The sequence below is a fragment of the Pinus tabuliformis genome, chromosome Q, assembly GCF_031772625.1.
Source record: "Pinus tabuliformis cultivar Carrire ecotype Pingquan chromosome Q, CPIR1, whole genome shotgun sequence".
Lineage (NCBI taxonomy): Eukaryota > Viridiplantae > Streptophyta > Pinopsida > Pinales > Pinaceae > Pinus > Pinus tabuliformis.
Genome location: NC_142296.1, coordinates 978,905,696 through 978,924,238, shown reverse-complemented (window position 1 = coordinate 978,924,238; position 18,543 = coordinate 978,905,696). Strand labels below are relative to the sequence as shown.

At 36.1% G+C, this 18,543-nt stretch overlaps 1 protein-coding gene across 1 annotated transcript; it reads right to left on the bottom strand.

Moving 5' to 3' along the window:
* Positions 1-17,300: 17,300 nt before the first annotated feature.
* On the bottom strand, positions 17,301-17,963 carry LOC149222746 (uncharacterized). The gene has a single exon (XM_089387664.1). It carries the CDS (start codon positions 17,961-17,963, stop codon positions 17,301-17,303), a length of 663 nt encoding a protein of 220 aa, XP_089243790.1.
* Between the last annotated feature and the right edge of the window lie 580 nt (positions 17,964-18,543).

Sequence of the window (18,543 nt, the reverse complement as noted above, 5' to 3'; positions counted from 1 at the left end):
TTCAAAATTGCAAAGTCGACATTTACGGGAAGTAGTGGAAATAATTCATGTAGTCTAAACATGCCATTGTTGGGTTGTGTTATATTCTTTCCATGACTATCCCACGTAGTTAACCGTGGGTTTAGAAGGGGGGAGGAGCCCCCCCTTTGTTGCGCCGATTGTGTAGCGGGGGGTTCATAGGGAGTTTAAGGGGTGCAGGTAACCCCACTCTATAGGGTCCGAGGCAACACCCCGAAAATTTTTGTTTTTGGACCCTATATTAGGTTGGGTGGACCTACCTATGGTTTTGTGCATGATTTTTTGCACATGGTTTTGGATGCAATGGTTTTCGGTCCATGCTTTTGGACACGATGGTTTTCGGTCCATTTTATTGGATGCTCCGGCATGTATAAATATGTATTGTAACATTGAAAGGAATATAATGAAAAATCAAGTTGGTAGTCCCGGTTTTGGGATCTAGGGGAAAATCTCTATGTATATGTGTTTTAGTGTTATGCTCTTTCATTGTTTATTTTCTGTGTTTTAGAATTCATATGCAAGTAATTTTCATATGGGGTTAAAACCTACATTTGGTATCAAAGTTGTTTTGGCTTCAATGGGACACCTTTGTTGCTGAGGGGTTTCGTTGAGGCCTGAGGTAGACCCTGTTCAGTGGGAGATATGTGAGATCGATTCTGGTGGTGAAAGAAGATGGTGAGAAGTGGAAATATAGAGATCAAGAAATTTAATGGTTAGAGTTTTGAGTTGTGGAAACTCAAGACGGAGGATTTTTTGGTGGATAAAGATCAGTGGATCGCAGTAGATCCGGGTACTAAACCAACAGGAGTGTCAGATGAAGAATGAAATAAGTTGGATCGGAGGGGAAAGAGCACAATATGATTATGTGTCTTAGATTCAGTATTGTTGAATGTATCAGGGGAAGCTATAGTGAAGGCTTTGTGGGACAAGTTAGGGACTTTGTACCAATCTAAGTCTCTGGTGAATAAACTGTTCCTACGGAAAAAGCTGTATAAACTAAGAATGAAAGATGGAGACTCGATGACATAGAATCTGAACGCATTTAATACTGTGGTAAGTCAGTTATTATCTGTTGATATTAAAATTTCATATGAAAATAAGTTCATCAGTTTGTTGTGTTCTCTACCAGATTCATGGGATAGTCTAGTTATTGCAATAGGTAGTAATACAACTACCTTGCAGTTTGATGAAATAGTCTCATCCTTGCTGACAGAGGAGATGAGATGGAAAAATATGGACAGCCAAAATGATGATGCCTTGTATGTACGAGGACTGTCCCAGAATAGAAACAAAAATAAATCATCGAGTGGGAGATCTAAATCTCAAAGAAAACCTGTAAAGGTGGTGTGTTGGAAATGTGGAAAGGAAGGGCACTACAAAAGGGATTGTAAATCTAAAGCTCCTGATAAAGAAAGGGATCTGATGATGCTCCTTCTGCAGAGGTGAAAACCGCCTCGAATGAGGGTGGGGATGTGTACTTGGCTTCTTCAAGTACACGTGTAGATCATGAGGCATGGTTGATTGAATCACATGCATGCTTTCACTTCACTCCCCATAGAGAGTGGTTTTGCGAGTATGAGAAATACAATGGTGGTGATGTCTTCTTAGGGGATGACAGGAAGGATATAATCGTTGGTCGCGGAATAGTAAAGCTGAAGTTGCAAGGTGGAAGGGTTAGAAAACTTCTAGGTGTTCTGCATATTCCTGCATTGGCCAGAATATGGTTAGAACACTTCTGGGTGGAGACAACATGTTACCTGGTCAACTGATCACCTTCATCAGCGTTGGAGGATAAGACTCCACAAGAGGTATGGACTGGTAAGAAACCCTCTCTTTCACATCTGAGGGTATTTGGATGTGATGCATATGTACATGTTCTAAAGGAGAAATGAACCAAGTTGGATAGTAAATCTGAAAAGTGCATCTTTATTGGGTATAAGGATGGTTTAAAGGGTTATAAGCTTTGGAACCCAGTAACAAGGAAGGTTGTGTACAACCGAGATGTGGTGTTCAGAGAGATAAAAGATGTTATTAAACATGAAGTCCAACCAAAGGAAATTGAGAAGATAGAGTTTGAGCTTAAGGAGGAAGAATCAGACTCTACAACAAAGGAGGAATCAGAAGATGAAGAGCCACAAACTCTGGGTGTGAGAAGATCACCTCGAGAAAGAAAGCAGATAGAAAGGTATAATCCATCTGCTTTCTGTTAAAATTTTGATTTATCTATTACTGATGATGATCTTAGAACTGTGAAAGAAGCAGTAGATTCAGAGGATGAAAAACTTTGGAAAGAGGCCATGGTTGATGAAATGGAATCTTTACACAAAAATGAGGCTTGGGAGCTGGTGGAGTTTCCGACTGGAAGGAAACCCATTGGCAGCAAATGGGTGTTCAAAAAGAAGACAATTGCAGAAGGAAAGGTGTAGAAATACAAAGCTCGTTTGGTAGCAAAAGGTTATTCGCAGGTGCCAGGAATTGATTTTCGTGATATTTTTTCTCCTCTTTCCAAGGTAACTTCTATTAGATTACTTTTATCTATTGTTGTTGCTTTTGATTTTGAGGTAGAACATATGGATGTGAAGACAACATTTCTTCACAGGGATCTAGAAGAGGAGATATACATGAAGCAACCTGAAGGCTTTGCGGTGAAGGGTAAGAAAGAACTGGTATGCAAGTTAAATAAGTCTCTGTATGGGTTAAAACAATCACCAAGAATGTGTTATCACAAATATGATACATTTATACAGGGACTTGGCTTCACCAGAAGCAAAGCAGATCATTGTGTGACCGTGTTATTTATCTAGTTTTGTATGTGGATGATATGTTTCTAGTTGGAAATGGCAAAGAAATTATCCAAGATTTAAAGACCCATTTGTCCTCCAAATTCGACATGAAAGATCTTGGTGCTGCAAACTATATTTTGGGCATGGAAATTAAAAGACCGGGAAAAGAGGAAGCTCTGGTTAAACCAGAGGAAGTATGTCGAGATAATACTGCAGAGGTTTAATGTGCAGGATAGTAAACCAGTGAAGGTTCCTATTCTTGTAGGTGTGAGGTTATTTGTTGAATAGTGTACCAAGACACAAGAAGAGGAAGAGGACATGTCCCATGTTCCATATGCAAGTGCAGTTGGTAACCTGATGTATGCAATGGTCTGTACTAGACCAGACATTGCACATGCAGTGGGACTACTGAGCAGGTTTATGTCAAAACTAGGGAAGGAGCATTGGACGCAGTGAAGCGAGTTTTCAGGTATTTGTGTGTGACACTAGTGATTATGGTTTGTGCTACCAAGGAAGACTAGGATTGGACAGAGTGTTGGATATTCGTGGCTTTGTTGATGCAGACTGGGCTAGAGATATGGATCAGAGAAGATCTACAAGTGGGTATGTGTTTAACCTATTTGGAGGTGCAGTCAGTTGGATGAGTAAGAAACAATCTGTAGTGGCACTATCAACTACAGAGACAGAATACATGGCAGCCACTAATGCAAAGAAGGAAGTAATTTGGTTGTAGAGATTGTGTTCAAGTATAGGGTTAGTAGAGGGAGCTATAAGGATAGACTGTGACAGCCAAAGTGCAATTTTCTTGGAAAAGAACCCTGCATATCATTCAAAGACAAAGCACATTGATGTTCAGTATCACTTTGTGAGGGATATGATAGAAGACAAAATGGTGTTGCTAGTAAAGGTGGACACTTTGAAGAATACTGCAGATGCATTGACAAAATCTGTGAGCTCTGAGAAGTTCTCTTGGTGTACAGAAACAATGGGCATTGCAGGGTTGGATAAATGACTAAGCTCTCTTGTGGCCCCTTGTGGAAAGAAAACAACAAGTGGAAGAATGTTGGGTTGTGTTATATTCTTTCCACAACTAGCCCACGTAGTTAACCGGGTGTTTCGTGGGGGGGGGGCGCAGAGCCCCCCTTTCGTTGCACCGATTGCATAGTGGGGGAGTCAAAGGGGGTTTGAGGGGTGCCGGTAACCCCACTCTATGGGGTCCGGGGTAGCGCCCCAGAACATGTTGTTTTTGGACCCTATATTAGGTTGGGCGGACCTACCTATGGTTTTTTGCATGATTTTTTTTACATGGTTTTGGACACGATGGTTTTTGGTCCATGGTTTTCGACACGATGGTTTTCGGTCCATGGTATTGGATGCTTCGACATGTATAAATATGTATTGTAACATTGTAAGGAACATAATGAAAAATCAAGCTGGTAGTCCTGGTTTTGGGATCCAGGGGAAAATATTTGTGTATATGTGTTTTATGTGTTATGCTCTTGCATTTTTTATTTTCTGTGTCTTAGAATTCGTATGCAGGTAATTTCTGTAAGGGGTTAAAACCTACAGCCACAATCTCGCCCAAACAATAATAGGAATTATGGCATGATTTTTAGAAAACTCTGCACAATTATTTGGAAAACTATATTATAGTTAGCAAGCTTTAGGATTTTCGGTATTGCAATGATTTTTTATGGTATTCAATCGATTTCTACTACAAAAAAAAAGGAGAAAAAAAAAATGAATTTAACATTATGACAATTAAAAATTTTGAAAATTTTTTCACCATTTTCTAGCAAGAAATTTGTTGTCCATATGAAAGTGTGGTCTCTGTAGATAATTCTGAAATGAATGTCAAAATTATAATTCTAGTTTGCAATTTTGTTCTTTTTCGTTTGCATTATCTATTACTATTATGAGTGTGTAATATGCTTGAGAAAACACTTTGAATAAATAACAATTCAAAAATAGCAAAGTCGACGTTTCTTGAAAGTAGGGGAAATAATTTAAAAACACATATTGAAATTCAAAAACCATTTACTCCATCTACAAACCGAATTAAATGTGTCTTTTTCTTTCTTTTTTTTGATAATGATAACTAGCCTACAGGTTTTCAATAATCTCTATTACGTAACATTTCATAGTTTGGCTCGCACTTACTATTATATCGATGTCAATTTATAGGGGGTAGCATTTATCATTCCCGATGATGTGTCGATTCATTCATTCGCCAAAAAAATACTGAATCATTAATTTCATTATGATGAATACGAAAATGAGGAAAGTGTACTCTGCACAATGAAGGTTTTTTTTTCGATTGTACATAACACTAGTTTGTAATTTCATGCCTTTTCTATTTGCAGTGTGCCCCTTCTCAATTCATCACAATTACATAATTGCATTACTATTGGTTCAATAAAAGTAATGTTTCGCGCATGCACTAAAGAAACACTTAGTTGAATATTCGGCAATTAGTATTTAATTCACAAATGTAAGAAGAAAGAACAGGTGTGCGAAAGGAATTTTCTGATGGTAAACTTATGTGCAAAACTACAACATTGCCAATGAAAGTTTTTGTTACACTATGAATTAAAGTTTCTATTCTTTGCTCTGCACACCCGTTCTCCCACAAAACACTAATTGTTCACACACATTAAAAAGAAGCTTATCACAAATTCACATAGTATTCATAAATATTTTGCAAATAACAAACATCACATATTCTGTTATTCGACAACGTAATCAGGGAAAAATGATTATATATACACGAAATTATTAAAATTTTAAGCACAAAATTAGTATCCAATTGAAACAAAGATAAGCTTCCTCTATATAATGAAAAATATGCATACAGTTATGGTTTTCAGTTTTCTAGGTGAAATATTTCCTACATGTATTCAAAAATAACTAGATTTCCTTTCATAATAATATTATTAATTTTTTTTTTGCATTGGATAAAATTTATTGTTAAATAAAATTTATTTCTTCATAAAGTTAATTTAATTTAATTTACATCTATGAGTTTTATGCTTATAGTTGTTTAATGAAAGTTTTCATTGTGTGGGAGTAGCTTTGTGAATACAATGTAAATTTTAATATGAGCTCTACACAATGAAACATGTTTCTACATCTATTACATGTTATTTAAAGTTTTATTTTCTTTAAGAAAACAAATTTTACTTATCTATATCTAAATTACTTACACTGATTTACCATTGACTATTTCAAAATGAAATATGGAGTTTTTGCATAATGCCTTGAAAAATAGAATCCATAGTTTAATTTATTATTATTATTATTATTATTATTATTATTATTATTATTATATCTTGCTTTCAAGTTGAGAAAAATAATTCACTATGTCATAAGTCCCTCATGTTTTTTACAATATGATAAAATCTATTATTAAACAAATATGATTTAGTGATAGTCAAGCTTCCATTGTGCAAAGCTTTCATCCAAGGAAAGAAACTTACTTTGCACAATGAAAACTTTCATTCTAAGCCCCTCATTATGAAATCTTCACACAATGAACCCTACAACTCTCGCTTTTGTACATGAATTCATAAATAAAGAGAACTGGGATTGAATAACCAGTCATTCTACTTGAGAAGCTTTGAACAGTAATCAACAATGTTACAACAACTACAATTCTATTCAAATTCAATTGTTAATCATCATAGTTGTGATTAAAATAAACATTACAAATGGATAGATATTTCACAACCAAGTTTTTTCCAAACGCTCATTTCCATTGTAAATAGAACTGGAACAGAGTAATGAATATTTGTGCTTCAGAAGCCTTGAACAATAACTAACACATATATAATAACAACAGTCATATTTAGATTAAAATACTATATCACTCTAGCTATGATTAAAATAAAAATTACAAATAGAATAAATATCTGCGAACCAAAACTCCAACTAAACGTTCATTTTCATTGTCATCAATTTCACACCATTACATAGAATATAAAAGCTCAAAATCATAGTCCCATGAACATATGTTCAATTGATGTTCTTAAAGAACGGTACATAATCCAAAGTTATACAAGTTCACATGCAAACTATTATCTAAAACTTCTTGATAGAACTGGAAAACAATTTCAATAGTAGGATAGAGTAAACATAAATCCATTTTAATTATCATGATTTACAAAACATTAGCTAATATAAAAAAGGTCAAAGAAAATAATTGAAACCACATGTTTAATTATTTTTTCTGCTCAACGCCCCAGAATTCAAGCCTATACAACAGGCCATGCAAAATGTTATCTCATAATTCTTTACATAATTGGTAAACATAATGAGAAATAGAAGAGACAATAACTAGAATTCAAACAAGGTTTGACTACAGACTCATGGTCTAGAAAATAGTCTCTATTGCGTAAAGAATTTATCAAAACAATAATACTTAAATCAGAAAAGTAAATACATTTGCTCCAATGGGGATTGGGATTGGGCTCCCATGGACCGTAATCTCTAAAATTCATCTGCAAAAGAAAATAAGAAATTGCATTCGAGAATTAAACTATTCCATGACATCGGGTGCCCAAAAAACTTCAATAGCTAAATACAATGAGCAAAAACGCAAATGTTTGAAGGTATTAAAACACATACAATATGTAAAATCATAGCCCAACATTGTATAGTAGTCAACTATCTCTTGGAATCATGATTTCTATAACGAACTCCTTCACTTTATCTTTAATGAATTCCTTCATTGGAGTGACATTAATGTTCTATTTAACACGTTCATTAAATATCTCCTACTCAATTTCTCTATCTTCTTCCTGCAATTGTGAAGCCAAGGTAGAGTACTCTTCATTAACACGAACAAAAGTAATTAGCCATTTGCTAATTTCCTCTGTGAACTCTATTTCTTGTGATTGTTTCACCTTTTTCAATTCAACCATCAACTTGTCTTTCAAAATTAATTCAGACTCATGTAATGCAAAAAATGTTTAAATCTTGAACAACTGCTACCACCTTGAGATATGCATCAACTCTTCTATTTTCTATTTGACGACCCTTGTTTTCCTTTTTCTAGATCAAAGAGTAAATCAAGCTTCCAACTAAAATTTAGTAAGTCAGTGTCTGTGAATTCCCTATCTCTCTCCAATCACTTTTGATCAACTCAATAGAAGACTTAGTTCTCTACTTTAAATGTTGCAGATCGAAAGTTTCTTGTGAAAATTCAATAATTCATACTAGTTAAACCCCTAATAGATTTCCAACTCCTAATTAGTATTAATATTCTTGTTGAAATCATATAAAGTTTCAAAATACATAAAGCAATATAATTGTAACCATTAGCTAAGTAATTGTCCCAGCTAAAACCCTAACCAATTTTCCAATTCCTTGACATTAATATTCCTATTGGACAATGTTGTTTCAACCTTCAATGTGATATTATAGTACTTTTCTATGTTTCATATATTTAACTATAAAATATAGTTGGTTCCAATTAAACTATGTTCAACAATATTGTATGTTTGATGGTTATAATATTATCCTTATTTATTAAATATTTTTATTTGAATATGGTAACATTAACATTGTTTGCATCACAGGGGCTTCATTGGGGGAGCGATACCATACCACATGGGTTCAACGGATACCTATACTATCAAGTGGAAGTAGGATTCTTTTAAATTGGAAAGATGTATTGGGTTCGTATTGGTAGGGGGTTAAAGAATGTGATTTTTATGGGTATTTTCCAATATGTAGTCAAATTAAGAGTTTTTTAAATATTCCACGAAGATAGGTCAGAGGTTTATTGAATAAAGACCCCCTAATTTTCATATCCATAAAATTTAGTCATAATATTAAATGTATTATTAGAAGTTTGGTTTTTTCATGGATATTTTTAATTGTCTTTAATTATGATTATTGTATTTATTTTACAAAGCTTTATTCTTCATTGAGTGAAGATCCCTGGTTTTTGCATATCCATAAAATTTAGTCATAATATTAAATGTGTTATTAGAAGTTTAGGTTTTTTCATAGAAATTCTTAATTGTGTTTAATTATAATTATTGTATTTATTTTACAAAGCTTTTTTTTTCAATAATCGAGAAATTGTTTTATAATTTTATAGGTAAAAAAAATACAAATTATTTTTCCAACCCATAGTTTCATTTGCAAATAATAGACAATTCTCAATTTTTTATTTTAATGATTGTTATCTCTATATGACAGTTAAAATTCTATTTCTTCTCTTAAAGCAATTATCTTTAAAATTAATATTTCATATTATGATTATTATTTGTATTTATGAAATTTTCCATTTTCTCATTAATAGATTCTTAAACTTACAAAATTAACGAATTATATGAAAAAATAATGCAATTGTCCTTAAAATTAATATTTCATATTATAATTATTATTTGTATTTATGAAATCTTCCATTTTCCCATTAATAAATTCTTAAACTTACAAAATTAAAGAATTATATGAAAATGATTTTTAGAAAAAATGGCCAACACATTTCCTATATTGAAATGGGAATATATTAAAATTGAATATTGAAATTGGAATATATTGAAATTGAAATCTTTAATATCTAACATTGTAATAAACCTAATAAATAAAAATAAGATAAACTTCGAAAAAAAAAAACAAAACAATACAAACTTTGAGAAAAAAAAAAAAAAAAAATAGTTACACGTTACACGTTCTTGCTCCATACAACTTTGATTTCAATGCTCCATCAAACCCCAAATTGCAACACATGTATTATTTTGATTTTAAGTTCAAAGCTTTATATTATTGTTTAATAAAAATGCAACATAGTTAATCTTTATATGGGAAAACAAATATTGCTAAAATAGTTGTGTTTTGAGCATCATTTTGTATATTTAAGTGTTTTAAGTGTCAAATGTTTTTTATTTTATTTTTATTTTTATTAATACAAAAAATTAGGAATTTGTATTTATATTAAAATATAAAAATCTTGATTAAATTGAGAGACGCGTTCTGAGCAGTGATACTATTGTAGCCAGCGGTGAATGTCATCATTTACTTAATTAAGAAATAGAAAAAAAAATCCAGAAAATATTAACTTAAACACTTTATTTATTTATATATATATATATATGTTTAATAGTAATTTTCAGCATACCCTTTTTCATGAGTTTGAAAAGACTTGTGTTTAAACAAATTACATCGTGCTTCCTGAAATGTGTGGGTTTTTACGTTCCCCTTTGAGCTGTACATATATATACATCATATTCTTCTTATCATATAGCATTATGCCACAATTTACATAAAACAAGAAGGGAGTTTATTTTCACTATTAAATTTTAATTTTTTTTAAATAAAAATAATAAATAAAATCAACATTATGAAATCATTTAAGAAAACATGTTAATATCTCAGATAAAAAAACATGTTAATATCTCAGATATTACTTCAACCTCATAACCTTACTCATCAACTTTGTTATAACTAGAGTTACTTTGACCTCATATACTCATCAACTTTGTTATAACTAGAGTTACTTCAACCTCATAACCTTACTCATATACTCATCAACTTTGTTATAAGTAGAGTTACTTTGACCTCATAACCTTACTCAAATACTGGCACCCTTTCTCCTTTCACGCCCGAATTGATCTTCCGGGCAGAACGCGTTTTGATCTTGAGTGATACGGGCAAACTGCAGGGTAGAGAAAGCTGGGTTTGTCAGCGATGCAAAAAAACTCTATAACTGTTACAGGATAATTTCAATGCAACTAATACTTTGTATATGAGGATATATATTCGAATTCAAGCGAGGATATATATTCGAATTTAAGCTTATGTAATTTATAATTTGTTAATTCATGAAAATTTTTGCAGAAAATTAAATCCAGTGTGGTTTATATTCAGGATAAGATGAAGAGACAGATCATAGAGGAAGGTTAAATAAGAAGATAAGTCAATCTAGCTGTTAGAGGAAAACAGCTATATTTCACTGGGGAGAAAAAATTATAAATATAATGTTATAAAACAATTAAACGGCTATATATGATTAGTGAAAGGGATTACTTTAAAATGTTTAAATAATAATAAATAATAATTTAATTTATTTAAATAAGTGTATTAATAAACTTATTCATTCTTTATTATTATTATTATTATTTTTAATTATTTCATGTAAAGAAGTGTTAGTATGGAAGATATGTTATAATGTTATATTATGTTGTGTAATTTAAATATTGAAATTAGGTTAAATTATATAAAAATGAGAGAAAAAAATAAGAAATATAAAAAATAAATAAATAAAATTATTAATTATATTTATTAATTTTTAAATCAATTTAGTTTTATTTTAATTTTAGATTTATTAAGATTTTGTTCAAATTTTTGCACGAAAAAAAAATATCTTTAGAGATTTGATTTATCTCATTGTTTAATATAGTTAAGATGGATCTAGATTGGTGTTTATAATTATATTTGGTAACTATATTTATTAATTCTTAAATCAGTCTAGTTCCATCTTAATTCTAGATTTATCAAGATTTTGTTCACACTTTTGCAGTCAAAAAAAATCTGCACCTGCTGAATGGACAAGCTTTCACTCCTGCTAAATACTACTGGATCCTGAATGTCAAGCAATTTACTTATATCCACTATATCAACCCACCAAAAGCAAATTTAATACGTACTCCAAACCAATAACTATTACTCAAAATATTTAATTACCATCCAGAAATTTGCTCCCGGCGATCTATTTACTGAGTAAAGTTTGTAGAGTTATGTCAGGGTAAGTGCCCCTTCGCTGGAGTGGAGATGAATATATTATGTATGAATGGAGGTGACAGCAGGAGGAAAAAGGCAGTGAGACTTGCAGAAAAGGCTGTAAAAATTTATCAAACAACGAAGTCCCTGCAGAATGCAGATGTACGTATAACTGTAACTCAAAAGTGAAACCAAAGACGTGCCAGCTCTGACCTATTTATCGAGACGAGTTCAAGCACTCATACGATTTATTGAGCGGAATGCAACTGCGCGTTGCGTACTTTTCTCTTAACAGAATCGGTTCGAGAGGCCACCACTTTCGGTTTCCTGCAGGGTGCTAGCTGTCACAATCCCGAGAACAGTAAGTGGCCGTTTTGTTCATGAACAATTTGTGTGAAAGAGCATATTTTAATGCAAGTGTAAATATTATTCAATCATATATATTATGGGTTATGGGTGGTTTGGAGAGTTTAATGATAGTTTTGGCAATCTGGTTCCTGTTGAAAATTTTTGAAAAGGGTTCCGGTTTTTATAAACCCGGTTTCTTTACTGACAAAGAAGTTATATAATTGGAAAACAATAAAGTGTCTAATTTATTTATATTTATATATTATAAAAACAATTTAAATTAGTTTATCTTAATTTTAAATTTATCAGGATTGAATTATTTTTACATTTTAAAAGGGGTTTGCACACTAGGTTGGAGAATGTCTCTCAAGGCAATATAATAATTTTACAACGGTCAAGTTTTCAATTCTAAATTATAATTTAAATAAAAGTATAAGTGTATATATAAAAAAAAAATTATGTGTAAAGACTATTTCTATTAAAAAAGAGAAAAAATATGTACAAAGAGGTCAAGACCTCAGAGGGGGCAGAAGCCAGCCCTCAACCAGAGATTCTGATACATACAGATCCTTCTAACCGCCCTTCCAGGATTGAGAGACCTTGAAACATGATTTATAAGTCCCTGACAGACAAGAAAGTGAACCAGTTCTGTGTCTAACACTACAGTACTATCGCCGACTATGGCTTTGCTGATAAACATTCTGTCATAACCGCCATATACAAAATTAAAGCAAAAACAAGGCTTGTTGAGCCATGATTTGTTACTGCTCATAAGACTATATTGGCTCGCACCGATACAAAAACAAGAACTGAAACAAGAACAGAGTTGACAGTATCCAGAGACGCATAACATAAAAAGAAACAGATCAGAGGCGAGAATGCCAACAGTAGGCATTGAACCAGAATCATTAAACATGTTTAGGAGAGTCGAGAGCATCCTTATCCACCTGGCTAGAAGAGGCAATCCACGTGACGACCGCATTATCTGCATCTCCCGTGACACCACCATCTGGAGGAATTACCAAATTCAAAATGCTGCCTGGAGGATGTACCGGCTCACATGCAAGCACCTCGCGCTGATTAGAGTCTGCCGGAGGCTGAGGAGCTTCAGGTACATTGCCTTCTTCCTGCATGTTGTCGCCGTTGAACACGACCCCAGCCACCTCCCCCTGAAGGACACTATCATCCTGAGACTGAGACATGGTGGTGTGGGCTGAGCTGCTGGGCTTATCCTCCTCCTCAGCAAGGATTACAGTGATACTGGCTGACAGCACGGGCTTATTGAGCCTGCTATGGAATTTGAAGCGGGTTGTTTGAAAGGAGTTGTGCGGGAGAGGCCTAGCATGACCAGAAGGCGGAGAGGACGGGGAGGCAGAAGCGAGAGGGACAATGTTCTGGGGAGTAGAATGAGAGGCCCGGCCTCGATTACCAGTGGTGCCTCCACGGCGAGAGACTCCACGACGACGAACCATTTCCGAATTAACAGAGAGACCAGGGAAGGGAAATTGGCAGAACCAAAGGGGAAAGGGCCGAGCGCAGGCGGACCAGGCCAGACTTAGAATCCAGATGAGCTTCCAAGCAGCCTGAACGAAGCAGGGGTGCGGGAAGAATAGCGGGCGGAGGTAGAAAGAGCCGAGGGCAATTGCATAAACCAGAGACCAGGCCATGGATAAATCGCCGCGCATAGTCTCTCGAGCCGAGCGCGCATTCAATACCAAATGCGTGACCATTATTCTGTACCCTGGCGAATTCATATCGAATGCTGTGGGATTGTGGGATCCGCGTCCGCGAGCCAGGTGCAGGGACAGCTGCCGGCGAGGAGTAAATCCTCATAAATGTTCTGCAGTGACACCCGCATCCGGGTGTGTATCATCCTCCTGATTCATATCGTTCTTCACGATGTTATGAAAGTCTGAGAGTTGATCCTCTGAGGCTATGCTGGAGATTGAACCTACAAAGAAATCTACCCCAATTTCCACTCCTATATTAGCAAGAAAATCAGCCAGCTTATTTCCTTCCCGCTTAGTGTGTTTGAAAGAAATTGCTTGGTGTTGAGAAAGCCATTTGTCTATTAGCTCGAGTCTTTGAGCCATTCTCCAACTGCTACTGACCTTATGTATGGGGGAACCCTGCATGAGTTTTGTGACCATGTTTATGATGATTTGCGAGTCCCCTTCGATGATAAGTGGAAAAAAACCTCTGTCCTGAGCAAGGGTGAGACCTCGCCATAATCCTTCTAGTTCCACTGAGTTGTTAGAGTCCCAGCCTTTTGAGCCAAGAAAGATTAGTAAAGGAATGCCATGATGATCTCTAAAGACTCCCCCCTAACCTGCTTTTCCTGGATTACCCTTTGAAGCTCCGTCGAAGTTGAGTTGAAACATGTTGTTGGGCGGCAGAGTCCATCTTGTTGGGGTTTGGTTACTCTTAGTCTTTAAGAGTAGGCTTTTGATTTAAATGTATTTTCCGGTTGGCCCAAACAGATTGTTCCTGCAACAGTGATGGAAAATCTTCTTGGGACCAGGCCTTAATAGACAGAGTTTCTTTAATGTTCTGGTGTAACCTAGTCCAGATCTGCTCAATAGACATTGATTGATCCTTGAAAACTCTTCGATTCCGCTCCTTCTAGATGTTCCACATCAGTAGACCAGGAATAAGCTATCAAAGTGTGTTTAAGAGTTTGCTTTGATATGGCTCTTGACTCCAATTACGAATAGTAGCTTTAATATCCCCATGCACTCTGCCTTCCTTTTGGCATCGGAAGGTAACCTTTTCCCACAGCTTCCGTCCTATTTGACAAGTTTGCATTAGATGTAAAGTTGATTCCTCTGCTTGCTTGCAGTTAAGACATATAGATGGGCCAGAGAAGCTCCTTTTTCTGAGGTTATCCCATGTGAGAATTTTATTGTGACATAGGAGCCACAGAAATGTAGACACCTTCGGCCAGTTAGAGGAATTCCAGATTTTATCCCATAAGGTATCTTTGATTATCCTTTCCTTGATAATTACCTTATACGCTTCCCTTGTGGTGAAAGTGCCTTTCTCTTCATATCCCCATCTGAGAATGTCCGTTCCTTCTGAGGAGAGGATTTGCCGCTTTTGTAATTCTGAGGAGAGAGAGAGCTGAGTTTGCTCAGAGCCATGCATCAGAATTTGTTTGGCCTCCATCCATCGTCTGTATCCTTGTGTGGAAGAAGGGTCCCAGAATTGACTAACCTTATCTAGCTGATTCATATCTTGCTCTAGTAGGGGAAGGTTAGAGAGAGTGTCCTTGATCTTTGGGAGTTGCTGCCAGGAGTCTTCCCAGAACCTTGCTGTGTTGCCATTCTTAACTTCCCAGAAGCTATGCTGTTGTATTAGATCCCTATGTTGAATGGCCGAATTCCAAATTACAGAGCCTGTGCTTACTTCTGACATTCGAATTCTTTCTTCAATAGGGCTATTGTTCACATATTTTGCTGTCCATAGGGAGGCCCAGGGAGTGTTAGGATTTGAGAGCCATCTCCACCAAATTTTAGCTCCCATTACCTCATTACTGTGCCCAGGATCTCTTAGCCCAATACCACCAACCTTCTTTGGAAGACAAACATTGTCCCATTTGACCAGAGCCCACTTTCGATTGGGACCTGAACTGCCCCATAAGAAATTGCATTGAAGTTTCTTTATATCCTTGAGTACCCATTTAGGAGCTGCTAGAATTGAGAAGAGATACAAGGGCATGGAGTGAAGAACAACTTTAATGAGAACAAGTCTGCTGGCCATGTTAAGACCTCTGTGAGTCCAGAGGAAGAGCCTCACTTCTAGCTTTTCTAACAGGTCTTTCCAAGATGAATGCTTGAGAGCCGAGGCTATTAAGGGAGCTCCCAGGTATTTAGAGGGAAGAGACGCTATGGTAAAACCAAGAATGCGGGCTATGGCTCTTTGGGTGGGGGCAGGGGTATTGAAGAAAAAAATTTGAGATTTGACCCGATTAATAAGGGCTCCTGAAGCTTCAGAGAAGTTCGTTAGGAGGGCTTTGAGAAGGCGTGCTTCTTGAACAGAGGGATGACCAAAAAGCATGTTATCGTCCACGAATTGCTGATGGGAGTAGGTAGGAGAATTGAAAAAAGATAGGCCCTTGAGACGCTGGGAGAGCAGAGCTGATTTAATGCTTCAACCTAGTCCTTCTGCCATAATAACAAAAAGAAAGGGTGAAAGGGGATCTCCCTGCCTGATACCCCTGGAAGGAAGGAACATAGGCGAAGGCATACCATCTATAAGCACAGAAAAGAACGAGGAAGACAAAATATTTACAACCCATCTAACCCAGGAAGGGGCAAAGCGAAAGGCAGTTAAGATTTTTTGAATGTAAACCCAGCTTAAGCTATCAAAAGCTTTAGACAAATCAATTTTAAGCAACATACCTGGTTTTTTTTATTGCTTCAAAGAGTGGATTATTTCATGAGTTAAAATAATACCATCCATTATCTGCCGACCTTCTACATAACCAGATTGCTCGAGCGAAATATTGAGAGGGAGCAAAGGTTTCAGTCTGGTAGCTATCACTTTTGAGACAATCTTGTAAATGATGTTGCGGAGAGAAATCGGTCTGTACTTGTCTAGAGTATTGGATTCCTCTACCTTGGGGATTAAAGCAATGAAGGTTGCATTCAGCCCTAGGTACATCCATCTTAAAGTGCATGATTCTTCAACAACTTGCCAGACTTCCAATTTGATTAGATCCCAGAAGTTGTGAAAAAAGTTGGAGGTGAATCCATCCGGACTCGGTGCTTTCCCTGCTTTCAACTGATGCACAGCATTTTCAACTTCCTGAAGGCTTGTGGGCTTAAGGAGGAGAAGATTATGCTCTTCTGTGATTAATTTGGGAATGTTCCTTAGAACTTTGTTAATAGCAGATGTTCTATCTATGTTGGGCTCTTGATGAGCATGTTTGAAGTATTTGAGAAACTCCTCTTCAATGCCTTCGTGCATCTCAATTCTGTCTCCCTGCTCGTTTTTGATGTGGGAAATGTAGTTATTCATTCTGCGCTGCACTGTGGTCTTGTGAAAGAATTTTGTGTTCTTTTCCCCATCCTTTAGCCATTTGACCCTCGATTTCTGCCTCCAAAGAGTTTCCTCCTGTTGAGCTCTATCTAGGATTCGGGTTTCAAGAGTTTGTTCCTGCTTTGCTAGTTCCTCGGAGCGTCCTTCTATAATGATCCTTTGTTGAACGTTCTTCATTTCTTGATTGAGGGCTGCCTGTGCTTTGAAAATGTTGCCAAAAGTGGTATGATTCTAGTGTTTAATTTCTCCTTTAAGGTGCTTTAGCTTCCGCTGGAATATAGACATCTTGGTACCATTAGAGGGATTAAACTTGAGCCATGTTGATCTAACAAATTCATTAAAATCCGGATGAGTTAACCAAAAAGCCTCAAACCAGAAAGGACGTCAAATACTGTTGCCTGGACGATTCCATTGGAGAGCTATTGGCCAGTGATCAGAGCCTGATACTGGAAGGATGGAAGCAATGAATTCCCCACCCAGGTGAGTTGCATTGTCTGATATTAGAAATCTATCAAGACGTGAGGCTATTTGTTGCGGTCCTTCTCTTTTATTGTTCCATGTGAACATGCCATTATTTGAAGGTAGATCTATCAACCAGTTATTTTGAATAAAATCCTTTAGTATGTTCCCATCTCTGTTGCTCCTGCTTCTGCCTCCTTGCTTTTCCTCCATTCTTGCTATCATATTAAAATCACCTCCAGATATCCAAAGCGGGTACAACCTGTTTGAGTTAAGCTCCGATAAGGTATCCAGGATTTCAGCTTTGTGTATGGTTTCCTGAGGGAAATACACATTTGTCATGTGGCCGTGGGTGTTGGTGCCGATTATGTGAAATATTGCTTGGATGAAGTTCTTGTTTGCATGTATATTGTCAAGTTGAATTACTCGTGCATCCCAGAGAACTGCCAGTCCTCTCGACGCCCCTTGAGCATCAACAGCTGTTACTAGCCCTCCTAGCCAGGCTTTCGGTGCTATTTTTTCCAAGACTGGCGAGTTACATTTTGTTTCTTGCGAAAAGAGTATATTTGGTTTTTCCTGCATGAGCATGTTTTTTAGAAGTCTACCTTTCCTTGGGCTATTGAGCCCCCTAATATTCCATGATATCAGCTTCATTGAGAAGGGTTGATATTGAAGTACTTGGTCAGCTTGGCGTATCTGACTGACTCAACTAAAACTTCGCCTATCTTGATAGTTCTTTCGAGGGTGGTTTTCCTTCCTCGTTTTTTGTTGTCTTTGGTGATGAACTTTCCATCCCATTGACTGTCGATCTGGACTCCTAGAGAGTACTTCTTTTGTGCATGATTGAGGACCTCCACCAGGTTGTCCACTTGCCGATCTAGTATTTTGTCAAAGTTTCCTATCTTGCATGCTTGCTCGAGTCCTAGAATGTCCAGTTCACCTATATCAATATTTTCAGGGTCTTCCTCCATGATCTTGGATTCTTGATAGTCTTCAGCTCTTTCCTTCACTGCCTTTGTACTAGGTTCAGGGTTATCGACTTCCATTCCTTGAAAGCTCCAGGCCTGGGTCTTGGTTTGGGAATGATGGGTCGATTTGTCAAATAAGTTTTCCCCTGGCTGCGGTGAAATCCCATCTTGCTTCTCTTTACTAGTTTCCTTGTCATTTG